General features: G+C 44.0%; 1 protein-coding gene across 1 annotated transcript; it reads left to right on the forward strand.

Annotated features, from left to right (window-relative positions):
• Positions 1–16597: 16597 nt before the first annotated feature.
• LOC119825365 (60S ribosomal protein L27-like) lies at positions 16598–16984 on the forward strand. The gene has a single exon (XM_038346199.1). It carries the CDS (start codon positions 16598–16600, stop codon positions 16982–16984), a length of 387 nt encoding a protein of 128 aa, XP_038202127.1.
• Positions 16985–24067: the final 7083 nt, after the last annotated feature.

The following is a 24067-nucleotide window of genomic DNA, read 5'->3' on the forward strand; positions in this document are numbered from 1 at the left end:
TGAATTTTCTATTTTTACGTGGCTTATTTTTACTCTATCACTTTACTTCTTTTAATCTATAACTATCTGTACTCTGTCTCTTTAAAGACTTTACCCTTTTTTTTTAAAGGCATTAACTTTATTTTCTATATTTTTTCTTCTCTTTCGCTCTCAAGCCTACGTACATTTATCCAACATTGTGACCCAGTTAAAGGCCTTCTATGTCTGAATCTTTCCTATTGTGAATCTGTAATTTTTTTACTATCCAGGAGCACTTTTGTTTTGTGCTTTTAAATCGCTACACACTTAAGAATCTAAGCTGTGACATTCCTAGGTCAAAAACAGGTACTGCAGGCTTGCCACGCCCAGTCCAACATAGCTGAGCCGCTTGTGACTCTGAATCGGTTGCAGCTCTGAGCTGCAGAGCTGCGGGCTGCTCTGGATGTTGGCTCCACCTCTCTCCAATTTCAAAATGGAGGATGTACCATTTTCTACTAGCTCTGGGGCCGCCAGGTAGGAGTCGCACTCAGCACTTTAACTCTGAGACTGAGCGTGCAGCACAAAAACTCTTTTCATCCAAGTTACAGCCAAATCTGACATGCAGAGCACTGCGCAGTCTGAAAACATCTCTCTGTATTGTGGCAGGAATCCGCCATACTCTTCCACCTGCCTAAGCCTGATTCCGCCATCTGCCCAGGTGCAGGCAGGGATCTCTGAGCCTTTGGACCGGTCTCAGTGCACTCTCCTTCCGATCCCACGCGGGAACACAAATATCCAGTCCTATAAAAGCCATTGAAATGCTTTAAAGCCAGAGTTCGCGCTGGCGGCACAGCACAAGGAAGGTGCGTTTTAAAATGACTCAGCTTTTTCTCTGCCGCTATTGCCGAAACAGGAAATCTCTCTATGGCACGTCCTAGCAAATAGCAAAAAGCTGTGTTAAACTCTCTCTCTCTCCTTTATTTAAAGCTTTTTCAGGTTTTTACATGGATTTGGTCACCACGTTGGAGCGCCAATCTGTAGTGAGAAACGGCAGGGGGGCTGTATCCCGCCACCCGGCTAGCTTTACCCGAAATAATTACACGGAAACTGTATTCTTTTAAAACACTGCTTGGCCCATAGTTTCAGCCTCTTATTGGTTAATTCTCACATCTTTCTTTAACCCATATTTAGTAATCTGGGTAGCACCACGAGGTGTGGCTTACCAGGAGAGATCTTAACCTGCGTCCATCTCGGAGAGGAGCAGCATGGAGACTCACTATCGCGACTGCCTGAAGCGTCTCTCCAACTCTACTTCCTTGTTCCCACAATTCTGTTCTGTCTACTCCACCTACCTAATTTTCTGTGTCTTAAAGGGCCAAGGCAGTTTTCTTTATTAATTAACCAATGAAAGAAACATAGACAGATAACTCTCCTCCATCAGTGTTTGAGCCCCAAGCAACCAAAGTAGTCCTCACCTGGCTAATAAAGATTTTCTATTGGCTTGAACATGTTTCTGAGTGGTCTTCTCTGGTGGATACCACCTTTTCCCCATAGGTTTAGTCACACTGTATGGAGCTGTAAATTTCATTCCCTTTGTTACCGAACAACTGCCTCAGATCATTTTGCTATGCCCAGGAAAGATACTGTGGATAGGAGGAGAAACACCTGCATAGCTCGCTCCTGGCATTTGAAATTCTAGGTGTTTGGTTGCAGTGAGTAACGGCCGCCACAGCAGGGAACCTGCACATGGCAATGCCTATGGTTAAAGCTCTCACCAAGGTTTAGAATATAGAAGCCCTAAAAGCTCCTGTGGAAGCCTAGAACTTGAGAAATCCTCTGCCCACCCAGACAGTGGCCAGAGTTGCCTAGAGCATTAGAATCACCCAACTCAAGATAACTGCTAAATTTACATGGTCAAAGATGGTTTACCTTAAAGTCATAAAGCTGTTTCTTGATGCTACTCTTCCAGCAGTGTGCTTCTGGCTACTGGGGCGCCTGTCGGTGTTGTTTGTAACTCCTCTGTGGATGCCTTTACAGCTCTGCCTCTGTCCCTGTCCCTTTCCCTGCCTCTGACACAGACAGGGACTCCTTACTCCCAATGCTCCATCACCTCTGTGGCTTTCAAAGTTCAGAGACTTCCCCATTTCTGCAGCTTGGTCTGTTGCCTGCTCTGCTCTATCACTGCCCATGTATGCTGCTGGCTTAGTCTACTCTACCAGCAATGGGCATCAGTAAAATCAATTTCAGAGTGGAGGGTGGGCATAAAAGGACTTAGATGGAGGGGACTTGGGAGGAAGTAGGGAAAAGGGGGGGAGAAAATTATTTTATTTTAGTTAGGAATGCATATAAAAATAAGTTTTAAAAAATTTAATCAAGAAAAGACCACTTGAGAGGAGCTTTGCATGGAGCCTGATACCGAATCACTGGAAGCAGCCACAAAATGAATGTTTTCCAGGCAGCTGCCTAAGGCAGTCCAATAGCTGCTTATACAGCCTCAAAGAAACTGCACCAATCCCAACAAACCTATATGCAAGCAAAGTGTGTGCATTCATGGTGCTGACATTATTGCCAAGTACAACAGTCCCTGTACTTGGCAACCAGGGGAAAGGCTTCCCTCTGATCTATGTGAAAATGCTGCTAAGTCATCTAAAGTCTTGCCATGGGAAGAAGAAAAGTCATCCCCAACAAGGTGCAAACTGCTTGAAGTGACTGTGGCTGGAAGGTCCCCTCCAGGAGACAGTTCGGTTACAACTGCAGGTGTCACTGCCCTGTGGCTTCCTCAAGACACTTCAGACCAACAACCCTGTGCCCAAGGCAACCAGGGGATCAACAAAGCATCCATTAGCTGTCAGTTAGGAGTCTGATCACCCCATCCCAGTGATTTTGCTTATTCCCAGGAAAATAGACATCCAGGGTGCTGACAATAGGAAGCCATGGACATGAATATTGATTTCAATGATGTTTCACAGTGCATTTAATAATGTTCAAACCTGCCTGGTACCCCAGGAAAAGGTGTCTCCCCTCTTCTCACACTTTGATAGCGACAAGGGATGGAAGAGAGCATTCTCTCTCCAACTACTCCCACCTCCCTGAGGTGGTTTGAATGAGAATGGCCCCTGTAAGCTCACAGATTTGGATACCTGGTCACTAGGGAATGGCACTATTAGGAGGCGTGGCCTTGTTGAAGGAAGTGTGTTACTGGGAGTGAACTTTGAGGTTCCAGATGCTCAAACCAGGCCCAGAGTGTCTCTCTCTTTTCCTGCTGCCTGTGGATCTGGATGAAGGACTCTCAACCACCTCTCCAGCGCCATATCTGCCTATGTACCGCCATGTTTCCCACCATAACAACAATGGACTGAAACCTCTGAAATTATAAGCCAGCCCCAGGTAAATGCCTTCTTTGAAAACTTTCTGTGATCATTGTGTCTCTCCATAGCAATGGAATGCTGACTAAGACAAACAAAGGGACTTAACTATTTATTAATTTATTAGCTATTATCCTGGACATTAGATGAGAGGGTTCTCTTTTCCCTGACTTCCTGGCTTACTATACCTGATCAAGCAAAAGGCAAATGAAATGGTCTGTCTCCCTTTTTTTGGCCTGAAATCTAGGCAAAGTCTGGCTTTGGGTTAGACTGGCTAGATTGGGTAATTTCCACCTTTTGTTCATGGCCAGTTAAATATCTTTGAGATCCTTGTAGGGCTCATTTCCCCTTCTTTCTCTTTCCATAAATTTTTCTGAATGAATGCATCCTGACTTGGAGATTTGGTCTTAGGAAGGCAGCTAATATGCCTAGTGATACTCTCCAAATTCACTTTTATCAAAACAATGCTTACCAGAAATTATCATACTCTGGCCTCAGAGGCCAAGCTTCATTTGATTCATGGGTTGCTATGAGATATTGAGTAGCAATTTAGGAATCCCATGCTGAAACCAGGCGTCAGGCATCCTGCTGTGCATAGACCAAATGCTATCATCATGTAACCCAAGCTCTCAAGTCCCAATGTTGATGCAGATTCTAAACTCTATCTCTTCCTTAATCTTTCCTATTTCCTGCTACCTGGACAGGGCAACTCAAAGCCAGAACTTGTATATATTTGATGGGTTACATGATGTTCAAATTCTCTAGAAATTTTGGTGAATAGGCCATACACACACATGCACACACACACACGCGCACAGCATCAAAGGACAAAACAGAGAAATAAAAATGCTAAAGGAATCTGGCCTCTGGGCTGTCATTTCTTAACTAACTGGCTGGTTTTGGATGATTAAAATCACGAGGAGTCCAAAAATGGAAGAATTCGTCATGTTTGACGTAGGCACATTTTAACCAATTTAAGAAATTGCTTCCGCATCAGCAACACGGCCAATTTACATGTATTTAGGTAATGAGGAAGAAAAGATGCAGACACTGGGAGTAAGCAGGAGCATCACCAAGAGAGGGAGGAGGAGGGGCCATGCCCAAAGAAGAAGGAAAGGAGTGGGAGGGGGCAGAACAGTGAAAGGAGCTGACAGAGTTGATGCCTGGTGTCTTCCTCATCCAGAACAGCCAAGGAGTGCTAGGTGCCTAGTGTTTGGAGGATGAGACCACTGGAGTGTCAGGGCTGGACTGCAGGTCTCGGAGTGAGTGATAGCTGTAATTCTCCGAGTGTATCTCGTACCCTCCTGATTTATCATTTTCCCGCATGGCAATCAGTTTCCCATAGATAGGAAGTAGCTAATGAACAATAAGGATGTGTAGAGCAAAGAACACAGTGCCACATGCTGGCATCTCTGACATCATTTGTGTCGATGGGCTAATGGGTTTTATACTTCAAGGGGAAGAATTTAAAAAAAAAAAATAAATGTGTATACCACTCCAAAGAACCTTGCAGACACTGAGAGTGAGAGCCAAAGTGATATTTAAAGTTTTAATTGCTATGCTATTGAGATCCATGAAACAAAAATGTCACTGACCCGCAAGTCCCGTGCTCAAGTACAGATAGTTCCCAAAATGCCGGAGGCTATTGTTTATGGGAGATAACCAGCCACAGATTTCCACTCCCCTAAGCAAGTTTGACCCATCTGTACCGGATGTGCTTGATCATATGGGTGGGAGGTTCACAGGCGGGAGATATGCCAGGATGTATACTTGCTCTGATCAGATGTACCTCAGGATCTATGCTTGCCCCTGATCGGACCTGATAGGAAATGCAATGAATTATGGGTTTCCCTTCTTAAACTCTTACAAAACTTGATTCAGGGCCTTTTTTTTTTCTGGGAAACCAGAGATGGACCTGGTCAGAGCCCATCCACTTGGCCAGTATTTAATGAAAACTTGCTTCAAATTTGGCTTTAAACTGTGGGGGTGGTCTTATTCTTGATCGGTGGGATTAGCGCAGTGTATCACAACTTCCCTACCTCTGAAATCTCTCAGTCAGCCCTTACTTATCTTCATATTTTTACTATATTTGCAATTTATTGTGGGCACATTTTATCTTGTAGAATCCATCCATCCCCCCCCCCTCATATGTGTTTATCATGTCTTCCATTCTAGAGTATGACAAACAGACCTGGGAGTTTAAAGGAATGAGGGGTGATGTGGGATTCCCCTCTGTATGCTGTTTTGGTCAATGGCTTGTCAGATTAAAGCCAGGTGAGAAATCTGAACAGAGAGATAGAAAGAAAGTAGGCAGAGTCAGGGAGTAGCTGTCAAGGGAGAAAGACCAGTAAACCACAGCCTTGTGCTGATACATAAATTAATAGAAACGAGTTAATTCAAGATGTAAGAACTAACTAGAAAAATGCTTAAGCTATTGATAAAACAATATTGTAATTAATATACTTTCAATGTGATTATTCAGGTCTGGGCAGTCGGGAAACTCAAGAGCAGTCTCTTCCTACAAAATGGCACCCAATGTAGGGCAACTACTTTCACATAAAGATTGAAAGAGCTTGGGAAGGAATTCTAGACACAAAAGAACAGAGTTAAGCACAGTTTCTTGATAGCCACATTTTTTTTTTTCAGTTAGACACTGTTTGCTGGCAGCAAGCAGAGGCATGGCTCCTTTAAGAGAAGTCTTCCTGACTCAAGTGTTAGCAGCAAAAAATGGTATGGCTTCTTTAAGATCCATTCTTCCTGGTTCATGCTGGCAGAACAAAATCTGGATCCTTCGGGAGGTCCTGCACTTAAATGGTGCCTGAGCAGTGTGATATCAATAGCTTAATGACAACATAGGCCTGCTGCATCCCTGGAGCTGGGGTGGCGTGCATGCCTCTCTAAAGCAGTGAACACGCCTCCACAATGCTGGACTGGGTGGAAAAAACAAGCAGGGCTGTGGGGTTGGTCCTAGCCATGCCCACTTAGCATTTCAGGGTGGGGGGAAGTGCTCCTGGTCAGAAAATGATTACAGATACACAAAAAGATTCAGATTTAAAAAAAAAAGTCCTCTGAATGGGTCACAGTGTTGGATAAATGTACATAGGTTTTGGGGAGAGAAGAAAAAGAGTATAGACAGTTATAAAAAGAATTAGGTTTAAAACATAAAACAAAGTTTTTAAAGAGGCAGTAAAAGTAATATAAAAAGAAAGGAGTAAAGAAAATAGGCCACAAAAAGATGGAAAATATGCAGAGAGTCTGGATTATGCGTATTACATAAAATAAATATTTAAAAAAATCCTAATTAGCTAGGGTGTTTAGGAGAGGTAGAACTGAAAGGCCAATAATCCAGGGCAGCGGGGATTGGAAGGAGAGTTAGTGGACCAGGGTCAACCTTGTCTCTGGGGAGGGTGGAGTCCAGTGAGACAGAAACCTCCTTGAATGTCAGGTAGGGTCTGTTAAAATGTGCAGGTAACACCTAGAAAAAGAAAGAGAGAGGATAAATCCCAAAAAGTTAGAGAAGAAAAGGGGACAAAGGATCAGCAAATCCAGTGGAAGATGAATATTCCAGATCCATACGAATGTTCTGAACTAGGGGTAGATAGCACATACCATGTGGCTGCATGAGAACGTTGTACTATGGAGAGGGAATGAGAGCATGACCTAATCTAACATCTATCTTAACACGGTAAAAGCTGTAAGGAAGCCTAGTGGTCTGACACGGGATTTACTTTATTTTAAAATTATGTTGTAGAAGGGAGGTTTAGCTCAGGTCTAGAGAGTTGTCTGAACCATGCAAGGTGTAGTGAGGTTCAACCACCACAAAAACAGACACAAAACAAAATTTCAAAGACACCATTCTGCAGCAGGTCAGGAATTGGACAGATCAGTCCAGGCTCTGCCCTGCATTGCCGTGGTGCCTTCACCTAGCCTATGTGATGTCTACTGGGCTGCAGAAAGTGTGTAATTAGAGTAAACAATCCCCTGGTCATAATGCACATTGTCACTACTCCCTCTGTTTTGATTTGCTTAGGGAACCCCAGAACTGGAAACAGAGGGGCCATCTAATCCAAACCTCTCACTTCATGTGGGCAACACTGAAGCCAGGGAAAGCCAGACTTTCCCAGAACCCTGCTGGAGTTCAAGTAAACATTGGGCTTCTAAGCCCCAGCTGAGGCTGTTTTCTGTGAACTCTGAGATTCTCTCAGCCTCTCAGCGGTGGTCTGAGGACAAAGGAGAGCATGTCCACAGTGGGGAAGGTGCTGGAATAGATGAGGCAACCTATTAGCACCAAACATCTCTAAATGAGACCCAATATCATCCTCTATTAAGTCCTGCTGAGAAGTTGAATACAGGGGGTGTTTTAAATGTCAGCACCATGCAATTATGAATAGGGCTGATTAATAAATAAGCAAACAAATACAAGGAAATCAGGCCTCAAATTCACAGCAATGCCCTGTTAACACGAACTTCAAGTATTAACACTAATAAGTACACTAATCAGAGGTTTGAAAACTCCAAATTAATTCCAGCGCTGCTCAATAGACTGTCACTGCGTCATCTCCGCCTGTGACTTTCCTATCGGCTCAGATCTCCATGCAGTAATTAAATACATTAACATGTAAAACTGGCTTTTGTTCTCAAGGGGAAGGATGAAGAGGGGACCTGAATAGCATTCTTGGCAACAGAACTCCATTTCTCAGAACTTCATTAAGTCTGCATTCTTGGCCTTTTCGCTCTGCAAAGCGGCTCTCCCGCTGTGGGCTGTGCTTCAGGCTGGGCGGTAAAAGTGACTTCAGGAGGGAATGTGAATCACTCAAATAGAGCCGGCGACAGTCTGATGCGATCCCTGCCTCCTATCAGGGATAGCTGCAGAGCCTACTGTTTTCCTTGTCGCCTCCGGTTCACCACGTGTGTAATGAGAATGAAGTCTGCTCTCCCGGCCTCCTCACAGGACCCAAGAGATCACCAAAGTAAAAAGGCTAGCTCTTACCTTGAAGGGAACAAGAGAGTGTCTATTCTACAGCCAAATTTGAGTGACCATGGCCCAGGAACATGGAGGTAGGTTACCTCAGGTTCCATGGTCCCCCTTGGACACAGTCTCATGAAGCTGTATATTAACAGAAGAAACAAAGTCATAATTCAAGGCAATTTTAAAGTACATTGGTGTAAACACGAAGTGAGCACCAGAGACTGACGAATTTCAACTACAAGGCTTTACATGCTCTGATGGCGTCCTGAACACTTCCACTGGTGGAGAAGAGGGTTTTGTGAGGTTCATCAGGATGGTAGGTGCGATACAAAAGTGGGCAAAGGATGGCTCTTAGGAGACTAAAAATATCCCCAAAGAAGTGCTCATTAGAGGCGTGTTCAGGATGGTATACTTCCAGTTGGGCATAGTAGCACTTGTCAAAGGGCCATATGAAATACCAAATACCAATGTGAATTAAAAAAGGTGGCAAAGGAGTCAGAACTGCAGGACAAAAATCAGTTGTATTCTATCAAAACTCAGTTTGCATTTGTAAGGGCCAAATTAATTCACATTGTAATTTATTCAGTCCCTTTACCCCTGACTGAAGAGAGCTGTAAAATGACTTAGTCAAAAGCAAGAGAAGCATAAAACCAGGCAAGTGAGCTAGCCAGGACAACCACTACACGTCACAGCTACTCATAGGTTTTCCTTACAGACCTTCAATTGGAGGAATCCCAGACCTACTCAACGCTGTGTCCTGAACCCTGGCTCCATTCATAAACAAACGTAGAAAGCTCATCTATCCTGCTGCTGAGGCATTTTTTCCTTCACTGACCTTAGAACCTACTTCCCCAGGATTCCAACACATACTGAAGACTAGCGAAAACATCCAGCCTACTGGCTTGAACCACTATTGGATGCTTGACCTTTCTGTCAGGAGACAGCCATGATTGGATTGGCCAGACAACAGCTTGTCAGCCATTATAATAAATCCCATCTCTGATAGATTAATGGAGACAAATAAGATAAATAGAAATTTCTTCTATCAGTCTTGTTCCTCTGGAGCTGCAATTCTCAACTTGTGGGTCGCAACCCATTTGGGGGTCATATAGCAGAAATCCTACATACTAGATATTTATATTATTATTCATAACAGTAGCAAAATCACAGTTATGAAACAGAAACAAAATAATTTTATTTTTGAGAGTCACCACAACATGAGTAACTGTATTAAAGGGCACGGCTTTAGGGAGATTGAGAACCACTGCTCTACAGAACCCTGACTAATCCAACAGTCATGAGTCAGTTCTTATGCTGAATCTTTGGTGTGTGTGTGTGTGTGTGTGTGTGTGTGTGTGTTAGGAGTCCCTGGGATTGAGCCTAAGGCTTTGTCATGATAGAAACACACTCAACTAGAGCTTCAGCCCTACCCTGACTGCTTAAAAGGGGTTTCGCCATTTAGCTCTAGCTGGCCTTGAACTTGAGACCCTCCTATTTCTACTTCCTTAGTGTTTGAATTACAGGCATGCACTACCATGCCTGATGCCTCAACCATTACTATAAATGTTGTATGTATGTAGACATATATCAGTTCTGATTCTGTAGAAAATTATAGCTAATGCATAGCCACCCCCAAAGAGGGAGTCAAAATATATAGTCATGGGTAGAGGTCACTGCACTCACAGATGTCATGACACTGCTGGCAGGTACTTCCCAATGGAAATCCAGGACTTGGTCTTTGGGAGGGAGCAAGGCCTGGCCAGTGACAACAGTAGAGTCTGCCCTTGCCATCAAGAAGCCTCGTCTGAGAACCATGGCCTAAATTACATCCAGACCCCCACCAACAGATTCAACAAATTCTTGAATACAGAGCAAGGTTGAAGTACATACCTGAGTTGCAAGCATCCTGGAAGAAGCAGTGGGTGCCTAATGTAAGCTTTAGTCTTCCTTTTCTGGACCCAAAGAGAGGGAGAATACCATGGCAGTAGGTGGTAGAAGACGCTGCTCATTTCGCAGCAGGCAGGAAACAGTAGGAAAGGAATGGGACCTTGTATGACCTGCACAGGCTCACCCCCATGAGCTAAATCCTCAAGCTAGGTTTCCACTCAGACAGTTTACACAAAGTGCCAAAATAATGCCACCAGCTGGAGTCTAAACATTCATCTCATGAGCCTGTAGGGAAACTTCTCTCTCAAGTCACAACTCAACTCTGGTGAAAACTGCAGGCATCATTCGTCCCCATCCAATGGACATGGAACCTGGCTTCCATGTGGGAAAGCAGTCTACTGGGAAGCACCCAGCCTCTGAGAAAGGAATGGGATGCAAGAGAAAGAGCCCAACCAAAGGCCAAACATCTAGAATAATTTAAGGTCAGCTACTGAACACTCAGCATATGAACTGGGGTCAAGAAAGAAAACCATAGGTTAGGGAAGGGGCCACGGGAGTGAGGCTGCTGCCTGCCGATATCTTGGCAAGAGGCCAGCATCACTGTCTCTCCCTTCCAGAGACTAGCTGCAGCTCATTTGTGAACCAGTGGTTACCAGAAACATGTCAAGTCCTCCTAATTAAAGCTCATCATAGTCAACTGCAGAAGGAGCTGTGCTTGCCTGGATACAGCCCCTGTGGGCCTACCTGCTCCAATACCCCTCAGAGCAGTGTAGCTCATTCGTCAGTTTTTGCAAACACTTCGCCTCCGATGTAGAGACGCTAGGAGCCAATGATTAACTCAAGACCAAGAGACAAAATGCCAAAATTTCTTGCAGGAGGTATTTGGAGTCTCTGAGCAGTGCAAGAGATAGGAAATTGGTTGTATAACAAGTGTTCTCTGAAACACAGACTGGATGGAAGAAGGATGTGGGTCTAGATGCTAGCAGAATGGGTCATGGACCATTCTCAAAGCTTTGGGCAAGAGGCTTACAGTTTTGAGACGTTACTACAGACCTAGCAAGACTACCAAATAGGGGTGTGGATCCCGTGAGTGGATTTTAATACTTTAAAGCTCTCTAAGCAACAAGCTTTTTTTTCTTTTCTATAAAGGGCCAGAGAGTGGAATTGTGACTTCTGTAGATCATGAAGCATCTATGATAGTCATCCACCTCCTCCTTTGTGATGCACAAACAGCCTTAGACGGTGTATGATCCCTGGTGCTGGACAGTCCTCCAGCTACCCCAGCAAGTACTTCTCAAGATAGCTAGCGTATGCTGGGGTGCAGCATCTCTCGGTCTGTCTCCCTAGGCATCCACTTGTTTCTCCAGAGTCAGGGTCCTGTTACTTAGCTGTCTGGTCACAAACTTGTTAGGAAATGTCTGCAGGCCTCCCTCAGCTTGCAGGCCTCCTGCCTCTGCCTCCCTGGTGCTGGGGTTGTAGAGATATGCTACCGTGATCTGCAGAAGCTACATCTTGAGAACAGGAGGGACCGGTTAGAGCAGTGAGGGCTCTGCCCCAGCACCCCTCCTCATCACAGAAACAGAATGTCCTTCATGACTCATGTCCCCTAGGATGTAAGTTTGGAGATGGGGTGCCTTCAGGGTCTCTTAATAGCTGTGCAAGGGAAAGAGGGGCAGATGAGGCTCTGTCTCCCCTGGCAGGTTTCCAGAGGCAAGGGGACCGACTTATCAGGAAACTGAGGCTTCTGTTGTCCCTTGTCACTCTTGATATTGAGCCTACTCCTGCAACTGTGTGTTCATGTCCTGTGCCTCCAGATTCAGAACCACACTGGTGACCAGTGTTAGCTACACAAGCATGCCTGGATGTGACCCGGCAAAACTTGATTTATAGACTGAGATTCAAATTCCCACATAATTTCCACGTTTCCTGAAATATTGTTCATCATTTGATTGAACGGATTAGATGGTAGAAGAAAGACCACTTAGTAGATACATAAAATAATAATTCTTAGCTTTATATTATACGGAAAGAGAAAGCAGGTGGGATCTGGCCAGTGGGTTCATCTCTGGCCCAGAGTAGTTTAAATGCAGAAAACAGAGTAGAGAAAGAAATTTTGCAAAAATGGAATGAATACTGCAATTTGGGGGGGGGGGTAGAAATGTGAAGTTTTTAACATGAATGACTAGAGAAAAGTGGGGGGAGGGGGCAACTATGATCACAGGCATGGACTCACGGAAACAGGATGTGGATTGAGCTGAAAGCAAAGTGGAGCCAAGGCAGCAGGATTGGGGCTGAGGGAGGAGAGGGAGTCCAAGGAAGCCGCACAGCCATCAAAGGGGCCTCACTGGTAGACACGGTGGACAGACAGCCCTAGAGTAGCCTGGAGCTCTGCCCACTTGCTGGCTTGACATAGAGATGTGCCTAGGCGCTTGACAGAGCACTTGAATGGAAAGCCTGGAAGAGCCCTGCTCTGAGATGGCTTACCACACAGCGAGATAGGATGTCAGGAGAAAGTTATCTGGACCTTCTTCACCAGCGGACATTAGGTATTAAATATTCTGCAGATGTTAAATTGTTTAGGATGTAATACTCTTCTTCATATGTCTGGATGTCCCTGTTATGCCCAAATCCATGAAGTCCCCCAAAAGCCAACAAGGAGACCAAGTCCTGTATATAAAAGCAAAGAGCCTTCATTTTATGCAAGTTTGCACACTCGGTCTCTCTGCATGTCCAACGTATTGGAATAAATGGAGAGCCCTGAGCTCAGTTAGAGATGGGTTTTTATAGTAGTAAAGGCAGAGGGTAAGGGGTTTCTGAGGTTCAGGACCTTTGACTAGGTGTCTAGGAGTGTCCTGGTGAGTGTGTGCTGGCAGGTGGTCCTATCCACAGTTGTTAGAATGTTAGGCATTTCCTTTGGATGGTCTGTTTTGCGGTGGTGCTCAGGTAATCTCAGCTTGTGGTTCTTCCTGCAACCAGGTGTTGCTTCAGGGTAAACTACTGAGACTCAGGCCTCCATTAAATTTATCGACGACTGAGTCCTACTCTGGCAGGTGACAAAGGTTGGAAGTAAAGAACTTTCTTTGGGTGATCTGTTCATATTCAGCTTATTATGGCTGGCTCCTACAATCCCCATTATCTTTATTTTATAAACAAGGAAGCAGAAAAAAGGCAAGAAATTCTCAGTGGGATTAACACCCAACACCAACAATAAACACATAAAACATTTTCTACTCTCTGAAGACTCAGGGAGGCACCGAAAGAACCTGAATATTCATCTAAGGGTCACAGTCACCTGGCAGAGGCAGCAGGAAACAAATCACAGTGGGGGAGAGCCAGCATTCCGGGAAATGGCACAGTGTTGGTCAATAGGCCTGACCGGGGCCATGGCAGACATCATTTGACCATTAGTAAGCCTAGTGCCATTCATAAGAATGATTGCAAATGCTTGCTGAGCACTGCCTACTCTGGAAGGAGCCACGGCGGCCGGCGTTAACGTGGGGGTTAGGAATAATTAAATAACGTTTCAGCTTTTCCTGAGCGCCGTTGGACTAGACAAAGGAACAGGTGAGAAGAGGAAATTGGAGGCTATTTGCATTTTGCTAATGGATCTTTAATCAGCACCCCCCCACACCCCCCACTCCTCTAGTAGCAGCAGCCCGTGCCTGCAATCTGGGGAGACTGTTTGCTCACAAAGCGCCCATTCATGAGGCGCGGAGGCTGGCACAATGCAGCAATCAGCAGAGAATCTTCTCCGCTCGCGCTACACCTGCACCTGCTGTCGGGCAGGGACTACTTTATCAGCCCTTAGAAACTTACCAAAGGAAGAGGCTGACTTTCATCAGCTCTTCTCCAGCCTCTGCGGGTATGCATATATATACCATCAGCAAGGCTAAGCAGTCAACTGCGGTCCACTTCTCTGGAGAACCAGAAGTCTAGGGGCTCTGAACAGGTCTAGGTCTCTATCACGTGGCATCAACGGGACCGAGATCCTTGAACCGTGCGCTAACTCTCACCCCAGGACTGGGAATAAGGGTGGGACTGGTGATGGTGGCTGGAGCCAGGGGGATAGAAGCAGCATTAGCATCCATCCCACCACCGAGGGAGAACGAATGCATGAGCTGGCTTGTCAGGTGCGGAAAGAGGCTGAATGCTTTTTTGATTGCTGTAATTGCGGTAAATTGGACGCTTGCGAACGCCTGTTTCACAAGAAGATCTCATGGTTGAGACTTAGGGAAGACGCCCCTCTTCAGCTCCCTTTCTTTTGTCCCATGTAGATGAGATAATTCTGCAACTATCAAAGATTGTGAATAGGCTGCTAATTTTAGTTGTGCAAACCAAACAAAGACCCTGGTTGGTAGATCCGGAAAGTGATTCATGCGATGTGCTGTGATGTTTGCACAATGGACCCCAGGGGTCTTGACAGAAACCCCCGATTATTCCAAACTTTCCCTCTAAGGAGGTGGGTGGTACGTTAAATGGCTGTCTCAGCCCGGCTGCCAAACCTGGTCTCCAGTGGCTTCCTTTCTGCTTAGGGTCCCCTTTCTGTCTCTGATAGTGCGTCATACTCTGGGGGTATCCTCTTCAGACATGACAAGAGTCAGGAAGGTGAAAGGGACTCAAAGCCAAAAATCACAGAACCCTGACATAGAACCAAAGTCGAAAGTTCCTGACAGCACTGGGGAGCCTGGAAGAGAAAGGGGGATGTCAGAAGCTGAGTGGGAAAGGCTAGACTGGTGAGGTCCTGGTTCTGCTACTTGGTACTTCTAAGTGGAGAGATTTGGACCTGAACTGACAGCTGGAGAGTCCATGTCTTTTTCCACGAGTTGATCATCGTGGCCAAGATGAGCGCTACACCTGACTCCAAACCTGGTTTTGCTCACATGCTGTGCACCACTTACTCGGGGCCGTCTGCTTTGGGAAGGCTTGGCAACGGGTGTGTTGGATTTGACAAGTCTTTCCTCATCCAGTGTTAACAGTGGGAGCATAGCAATCTGGAAAAAACTCAGCTCTGAACAAGCTAGCTTGGCTGGGCACTCTGCTGAACCACATGAATGCCGCATGGGGAGTGAACGGCTAGGACCCTGGCAGCAATGGCATGAGGAGGCTGGTCAACCCTTCACATCTTTTCCTCTGCCATGCTCTAAACGTTGGCCTCATCGCTTCTCGGACCTGCTATGATCCTTTGTGGGTCCTCTGCCTTTGCGCAGACTGGTCTTCCTTCCTGGAATTTCCCTTTCTACTTCTCTTGCAATTCCATAGCTGACCATAGCTCAATCTTCAAGACCTTGGTTGCACACTTATGCCTATAGACGAGGAAACAGAACTGTAGCTGGTGAGAGGCTGGCCAAGCTCATTCAATTTGTTGGAGGCAGAAGTGGAATTTAATTTCATGGTATCTTCCAGGGGTGGCACTCGCTACAGTGACACTCTGCTCTGTCTGCACACACCTCCTCTATGGTACTTGCTACAGTGACACTCTGCTCTGTCTGCACACACCTCCTCTATGGTACTTACTACACTGCCCACTGGGCACTACCTTCCATAAGACCATAAACTTCTTAAGAACAGAGCCCTCTCTCATTCTGCACCTTGAGCATCTCACACACTGCCAGAACATGGTGCATATTCAGTAATGAACTGATAGGTGATCAGTTGTACCTTTGGCACATACTGAGAGGAGGGAGAGAACAGGACCAACAGGGGCCATTGAACTATTGAAATAGCGTATTCCTGGTGAGACATTGGGGATCCGAGGACAGAAGACCTACTGCAGAACATGCTGGAAGATGTCTGAATTCTCGGACTATATGAGAAATATCACTCAAAGGCAGCTAGAGAACAGGTCACCCCACATCTTCATTGGCCAACATGTCCCTCTTGTCTTGTTTGTTCTTATCTCCCTTTCCCCCATCAAGTCCTATGTGTCTGTGAACATGAAAGACCACCCCAGAGAGAAGCAGAATTGGTAGAATCGTGGGGAAATAGACTATGAAGACTTCTGGGTGAATGAAAGAATGGATACAGTTCTTGAAAGATGAGTGCTCTTAGATGAGGCCTGGTGCACCGCTATTTGAAAAGAGAAGACTGAAATCTAGCATCTTCAAAGGCCCATGTCACTAAGAGGGTGTTTTCAACAAGAAATTACAGGCAAGTCCAGCTTCAGTTGTCACACTCTGGGGAAACCCAACTGGTTTAGTCAGTGAGAGAGCTGAGGCTCAAGGCCAGCCAGCGTCAGCCTTAGTGACACTCTGCATTTCTCCATACCATCATTCGTCATTTGAGGTATCCCTCCATGTAACAGGAAGGACCGCTTGTTGGTTACTGGCTGCTCGGCTAACTTATACCTTAAATAACTGCACAGAAATCATATTAATTAAAACATTGCTTTTCTGCTGGGAACCAGAGGCTCGCTGTCGAAATGAGCAAGTTCATGAAACCCGGGAAGGTGGTGCTCGTCCTGGCTGGACGCTACTCCGGACGCAAAGCCGTCATCGTGAAGAACATTGATGACGGCACCTCAGACCGCCCTTACAGCCATGCCCTGGTGGCTGGAATTGACCGCTATCCCCGAAAAGTGACAGCTGCTATGGGCAAGAAGAAAGTTGCCAAGAGATCCAAGATCAAGTCCTTTGTGAAGGTTTATAACTACAACCACCTGATGCCCACAAGGTACTCTGTGGACATCCCCCTGGACAAAACTGTTGTCAACAATGATGTCTTTAGGGACCCAGCCCTGAAACGCAAGGCAAGGCGGGAAGCCAAGGTCAAATTTGAGGAACTATACAAGACAGGGAAGAACAAATAGTTTTTCCAGAAGCTTCGCTTTTAGATATATTTTTGTTTACATCATTAAAAGTTTTAAAAAAAAACATTGCTTGGCTCATTAGCGCTAGCCTCTTATTGACTAACTCTTACATATTAGTTTAATCCATTTCTATTAATCTGTGTATGGCCACATGGCAGTGGCTTACCAGCTATGTTTTGGCAGCATGTCTTACTCTGGCAGCGGATCCATGTGTTTTTGTCTGACTCTGCCTCCTTTCTCCCAGCATGCCATTTAGTTTTCCCTGCCTACCTAAGTTCTGCCCTATCAACAGGCCCAAAGCAGTTTCTTTATTAACCAATGAAAGCAACACAAAGATAGAAGGACCTCCCTACACCACCTCCGTGCTACAATTGGCTCCTCTGTTGTGTCGCTGCCAGCGCTACTGTGCCTTCTGCTAACTGGCAGGGAAAGAACATGAATGTTTTCCCACCACTGAGTCAAATTCTTGATTCTCACTTTGCTGTCATGCCGCCACCACCCAGGTGATGTCCAGGTGATGCCACGAGCCCAGTGGCTTGCGTCTCAAAAACTCAGAGCAGCTATTGCTGTGATAGAAGGGTTCCTCAGTTTTCTCCCCATCAGTCTAGGAAATCACAGAAGCAAAGGGCCTTGGTGGAAATCACCCATATGCCCTGCTTCATCAGGCAGCTCCAAGGGATAAGAACACAGAGAAACTGAGGTGCCACACACAACTTCGGAATCTTAAGCAAAAGGCACCTGAATCCTGACGTTCCACCCTCATGAGCTCCACCCTAAAACACACCATTTTTTTTGTCTCCAAAGCATTCGTGTCTCCAGCCTTTGGTTGTGATGTCACCAGAGTTGTCGGTACTAATCGCAATTGAGGAACAGTAGCTGGTGCTATTCCTCAGGGAATGTGGCCCAGCTATTCCCCTGGGCCTTCTTTCTATTTTTAAGGAACACACAGAGTGATCCCACTTAAGGTATGCACGGCAGCAAAGTGGTTTGAAATACAGAAGTAGGAAAGAACAAGCACAGCCCCTCTCGCTCCGCAACTATAAGGCAGCCATGTGACCTCCCGTAAGGTACTTACCGTCTCTGTTGTGGTTTGTTGGTACATATTTCAAGAAACTGATAATGTGGTGACTTGATACTGTCTCAACTAAGAAGTCCCTTCAGTATGTAGTTCTGAGCTAGGGTTGGCCCCAAGTTGACGTTCCAATTCATGTGTGATTTAGAAGGATGGAGTAAAGGAGAATCAATTTGTGTTTTCTTTGTACTCTAAAAGTCAGTAAGTGAGGGTGCTGTTACCACCCGGACTCAATGTTACTCTCTATTGGCTTGGTGTACAGTGGAGGAGGTGGCCTCTCGGGTTTTTACTAGGAGTCTTTCTCCACTTTCCTTTACCCTGAACAAAGTCAGGGGCTCTTATGTCATTGCAGAAGAATGGCACAGTCAAACAAGGCTTTTGTTTTGTTTTGTTATGTTTCAGGAACATAAGACGACTAAATTGTCTGGACTCCTAGATGTGGAACCGCTAAGTTTATTGGAAGACCATGGGGCTCTTTGGGCTATTTGTGTCATGGGTGTTTGTTTGGATGTGCAGAGTTCTGTCTCGAGTTCTCTTCTGTCTTTAGGCACACTAGGAAATACAGCCTGTGTACCTAGAACAGTGTGTGTCAAAGTATGGCTTAAGAACTGTCACCAGTTAGCTCACCTGGACAACTGGTTACCATACATATTGTTTCAGCCCCATGGCCTTAAGTTTTTTCTGCATTGTTTTGCTGAAATTTGGAAACTGCTCGATGCTCCCTGAAGAAAATTACAGGGAAAAAAGAAATAAATGGATAAATAAAGAGTGTTGCCTACCTCTGGGGAAGGAGAACAGAAATGCGTGGTCTGAGGGGCTTCTTCCCAGTTCTGTGAGAAGAGGGGAGGGTGCTGTAGTCTCTGGTCTGTCCTCAAGGTGACTCCAGATGAGTTGATAACATGAAGCTCCTCCTCACTGCTCCTCCCAGAAGCTCCTCTGGAAACAGCTTGAGAGGTGTCTTGGTGAGACAGGTTGTCATCCTTTAGTGTCATGAAGGAGCCAGGAAGCAGTTAACACTGGTGACATCTGAAGGTGATGCCACACCATCTGTATCTTCCATCGTCAGCTTCTGACTGTCATTTTCCCCATGCTATTAATTAGAAGTGTCTCTCCCGTCCTCATGGGTTTCTCATTCATTTCTCTTCTCCCGGGAAGTTAGATTCACCACCGCATGCAGGCCAGACATGCAGAGGTTCTCTCTGGCGATCCTGCCTGTTAGCAGACTCTGGGGCCAGCTAGCAGAAAGAGGGCAACCCACAGGCTGCACAAATTGGACTAGAAGAGGGCAAGGCCAGATGATGAAAAGTCCCCTTCAGGCAGCTCGCGGACATCATTAGCCACCAGAGAAACTGGTAATGAGGTCTCTTCTTGCAGTTGGGCGGGCCTGGGGCACCAGCACTTGTGACTAGAGAAGCATTTGTTCTACCAAGGCCTGAAATGGCCAAAATGGGTGGGGGATAAAGCTGGTGTGCACAGAGGGTTCGGCCTCACTGTTGGCTTGAAACCTCTCACCAAGCATCATAGAAGCAACCTAGGGTGCTTAGAACTTGAAGGAGAAAATGTTAGTAATTAACCAATTTCCTCTTCTAAAAAATGCTTTTTTAAATTTTTTTTGAATTTTATTTTTATTTATGTGTCTGTGTGTGCTGGTACCTGTAATTGCAATTAAGGAAATCCACAAGAGCCTGGAATATAGGATAATAAATATTTACTTAGGGAAAAACTCATAATAAGGATTGAGAGCCATGGTCCTCTGGGTGCTGGAAGTATAGACAGAAGTCCGATCATCACCAAGAGAGTGAGCACACTTTCTGTCTGCACTTATGGGACCATACCCAAAAGATTATTGGATGAATGAATTCCCACAACAACTCACCCTTTTGTCTAAATAAGAGGGTTTATAATCCTACTATAAAACTACATATAATAAGAACGAATATCAAATACTGTCCAGGAGAAAAGAAAAGGCAAAAACATACACAAAAATAGAACTACACCCAACATGAACAACATCAAGTAAGAAACACATGCTAAATATTCAGTCTAGGGAAATTAGCAAATAACAAAGATTGTTTTAATAGTTTTCCTATCCTAAGAAGTCTAAGTCTTATACTGAAAATGTCTTAGCTAAGTTATAAGAGAAAAGTAGCTATAACCAACTAGTCTTCAACTCCATCAAAGATCTGAGAAGGAAATTAATATTACCTGAGTAAGCAGGAAGTACAAGCAAGTGACTTCCAAAAGGCATAAGAAATGACGGAGACAGATGGCTACCTAAGCAATCACCCAAAGTATATTTTGCAACATTGGGGTAACAAACTTTGGCTAAGATTTAGAGTATCTGACAAACTACTTTTAGAAGCAGGAAAATTTGAAGGACTGTCCTACCCTGTCTTGACAAGGTTTGGCAGCCATTTTGCTTATATCCTGCTTGTTCAGTTTGGACAGCATGCATGTCAGTAGTTGCAGCAAAGGCAATTCCTTGCCCAAAGGCCAGTTTTGTCAGGAAGACAAGCTCCAAGTAGAATGTCTTCAGTGCCCAACATTTTCTCATGAATAGATCAGTATTACCAGAAGCAATTGTGTCTCACATCAACAGAATCCTGAGCTATTTGAATGCCATATTTTGCAGTTTTTTGAAGCGTTTGAAGATTACTTATTTATGTGAACTACATTTCTGTGCATCTAGAGACCCTGACTTGTTGTATAGAGAGAGAGGGCCTGCTTTTCATCCCAGCCACCCAGCTAGCTTACACCTGAAATAATCACACAGAAATTGTATTAATTAAATTACTGCTTGGCCCATAAGCCCTAGCCTATTATTGGAAAACTCTTACATCTTGATTCAACCCATTTCTAATAATCTGTATGTCACCACGAGGTCGTGGCTTACCAGGAAACATTCAGCATGTCTGACCTGGCAGCTTCATGGTGGCTTGGCTCTATCTATTGCTTTCTTCCTTTCAGAATACAGTTCTGTCTTCTCCTCCTATCTAAGTTCTGCCCTATCAGGCCAAGCAGTTTCTTTATTGACTAATTATTGAAAGCAACACAAATGCAGAAGGACCCCCTATATCACTGATTAACATAATTAAAAATATGACAGACATGTGTGACTATTAACCTGTAATTCTTAATACCTATATATAGCTTAAAGACTAAAACTTCACAATTATAAAAATATAAACCATCTTTAAACAGTTGTACAGCAATTAGAACAAGGCCTCAAATTATAACAATATATAAAAATATATTGATTAGAGGTAGAAATATATAGTACAATATGATAAAAAAAAATCCTAAAATTACATCAATATACAAAATATCTTAAGCAGAGATAGAAAATGCATACAATATGACAAAATAACTTTACATTTGTATACAAATATTATAAACAGAAATAGAAGCATACTCAATGTAACAAATACATTTTGAATTTTTATCAATATACAAATTATCTTAGACAGGAATACAAAGATAATTTTACATTTCAATATACAAGAATCTATACCAATATAAATTGTATATAACCAATAGTTCACAAGTAGATACACTAATCTATCTATTATCCCATTTATTCCCACAGCAAGTACCCTCACAGGTTAAAAGACATCCTCTGAATCTGGAGTTATAGGCAACTGTGAGCTGCCTACTTGAGTACTCGGAACTCAGTTGGGGGTCCTCCAGGATAGTAGCAAGGCTCTTCATCGTTAACCCATCCCTCCAGCCTCTGAATGATCATTTTTTCTTTAAAACCACTACATTTATCTATTTATTTATTTTCATTGTTGTTTTATGCCTAGTGGTGTCTTGTCTGCATGTGTACCATGGGTATGCATGATACCTGAGAAGCTGGAGAGGGTTGGCTACCCTGCAACTGGGTATACAGACAGCTGTGAGCCACCAAGTGGAGGTTGAGAATCAAAGCTGGATTCTCTGGAAGAGCAGCCAGTACTCTTAACTGCTGAGACATTGCTCCATCCCCTGTATCATTTAAAAGTATTTTCCTTTTCCAGGAGTTGGGTCTGGGAGACAAGTAGGCACCAAGGATTCTGTGGCAACGTATTTCTGTGTTGCCATTTAATCCTTATAGTGCCCTCTAAAACATATCATTGCACAGACGAGGAATGAAGATCTGGATAAAAAGTGTCTCAAGGTGCTTATAATGTAGTGAGAGACAAGTTTTTCTTTAATTTAAAAACATACCTAAAGCAACTTCAAAGCAGAGGTTGTTTAAAAGGTCACAGGAAGGTAGTTAATACATCAAGTAGAGTGGTATAAGCAAGCACAGCTTTAGGGATCTATTCTGATATTCAAATCCCATTTCCATCATGTTTTGTAAATCTCTTTTTAAAAAATTTAAAATTAGCATTTACAGTGTAAATTTTCATTATGGAATTTTCAAACAAAATTTAGTTTTGTTGATTCGACATACTTTAAAGCATTTCCAGATTACTTATAAAATCTAAATGGAATGATATATAAACATTCATTATACAGTATTGCTAGGGAATCAAGACAAGAAAAATAATCTGTTCATATTCATGATAGACTTAATTTGTCTTCATTAGAACATTTTATACCTACAATTGGTTGAAATTATAGGAACATATTCCACAGATATAGAGAGCTATATCTTCCTATAAATACAAATTCTACCTCTATTCCATGGAAGATGTTTCAACAGAGCCAAAAATATGGCCACATAATCAAACATGCTTTCCCTTTAGTGAACAGGCTGAATTCTGTAATCTCCTATCTCCTCAAAACCCTGTAACATTGAATATAAATCATGTGATAGTTTTGTCAGGAATACTCTGAATATCTCTTGTTACATTTGGGATGAAGGGCAGATTAAGAATAAAGAGGCTGTATTTATTTTAGGATCCATATCCTAAAATCTGATACCAAATGTTTCTAGAAACTCCCAAGAAATACATATGTCAGATACCATGCCATTCTGGTTCCAACTAGGCATATCTAAGGAGCTTCTTTATTCCTACTTCAAATCCCAATTTGAAACCTTTTGATCATCTATGATGGTTAGTGGATGGTTAGTGTTAATTTTCAACTTGACAGATTCTTGAATCTGTAGTGGGAAGCGGCGGGGCTGCGTCCCGCCACCCGCCGCTGGCTAGCTTTACACCCGAAATAATTACACGGAAACTGTATTCTTTTAAAACACTGCCTGGCCCATTATCTGTAGCCTCTTATAGGCTAATTCTCACATCTTCCTTTAACCCATATTTAGTAATCTGGGTAGCACCACGAGGTGTGCCTTACCAGGAGAGATCTTAACCTGCGTCCATCTCGGAGAGGAGCAGCATGGAGACTCACCACGCGACTCCCTGAAGCGTCTCCCCAACTCTACTTCCTTGTTCCCACAATTCTGTTCTGTCTACTCCACCTACCTAATTTTCTGTTCTTAAAGGGCCAAGGCAGTTTTCTTTATTAATTAACCAATGAAAGAAACATAGACAGATAACTCTCCTCCATCATGAATCACTCAGAAGAAGGGTCCCGAACATATCTGTGGGAGATTATCTTAACTGTGTTAGTTAAGATGTGAAGATCTGCCCACTGTGACTGGCACCATTCCCTAGGCTAGGGATTCTGGACTATATAAAAGCAATGAAGGCAAGCCGAGCGGCAGGCATCACCAACCTGGTATCTTGATCATGGATACAGGATAACCATCTTCTACTGCTGTGACTTCCCTTTCATGATGGTCTATGACCCAGAGCTTTCTTAACAAGTTTGGTTTTTAAAATTATTTTACTTTATTTGGTTTATGTGTGTGTATTCACATGTGCATGTATGCTCACGTGTACATGCAATGGCAGGTTGGATAAGGAGGTCACAGGACAATTGCCAGATTAGTTCTTTGCTTCCATAATGTGAGTGCCAGGAATTAAAATCAGGTTGTCAGGCTCGGCATGCACTTTTATTCATGGAACCATCTCACCCGTCCTTAAGTTCTTTTTGTCAGAGTTATTTATTTTATCACAGCA

This window comes from Arvicola amphibius, chromosome 10 (genome assembly GCF_903992535.2).
Source record: "Arvicola amphibius chromosome 10, mArvAmp1.2, whole genome shotgun sequence".
NCBI lineage: Eukaryota > Metazoa > Chordata > Mammalia > Rodentia > Cricetidae > Arvicola > Arvicola amphibius.

Coding starts and splice junctions, on each gene's coding strand:
- LOC119825365 (XM_038346199.1), top strand. CDS start 16,598: ATGAGCAAGTTCATGAAACCCGGGAAGGTGGTGCTCGTCCTGGCTGGA.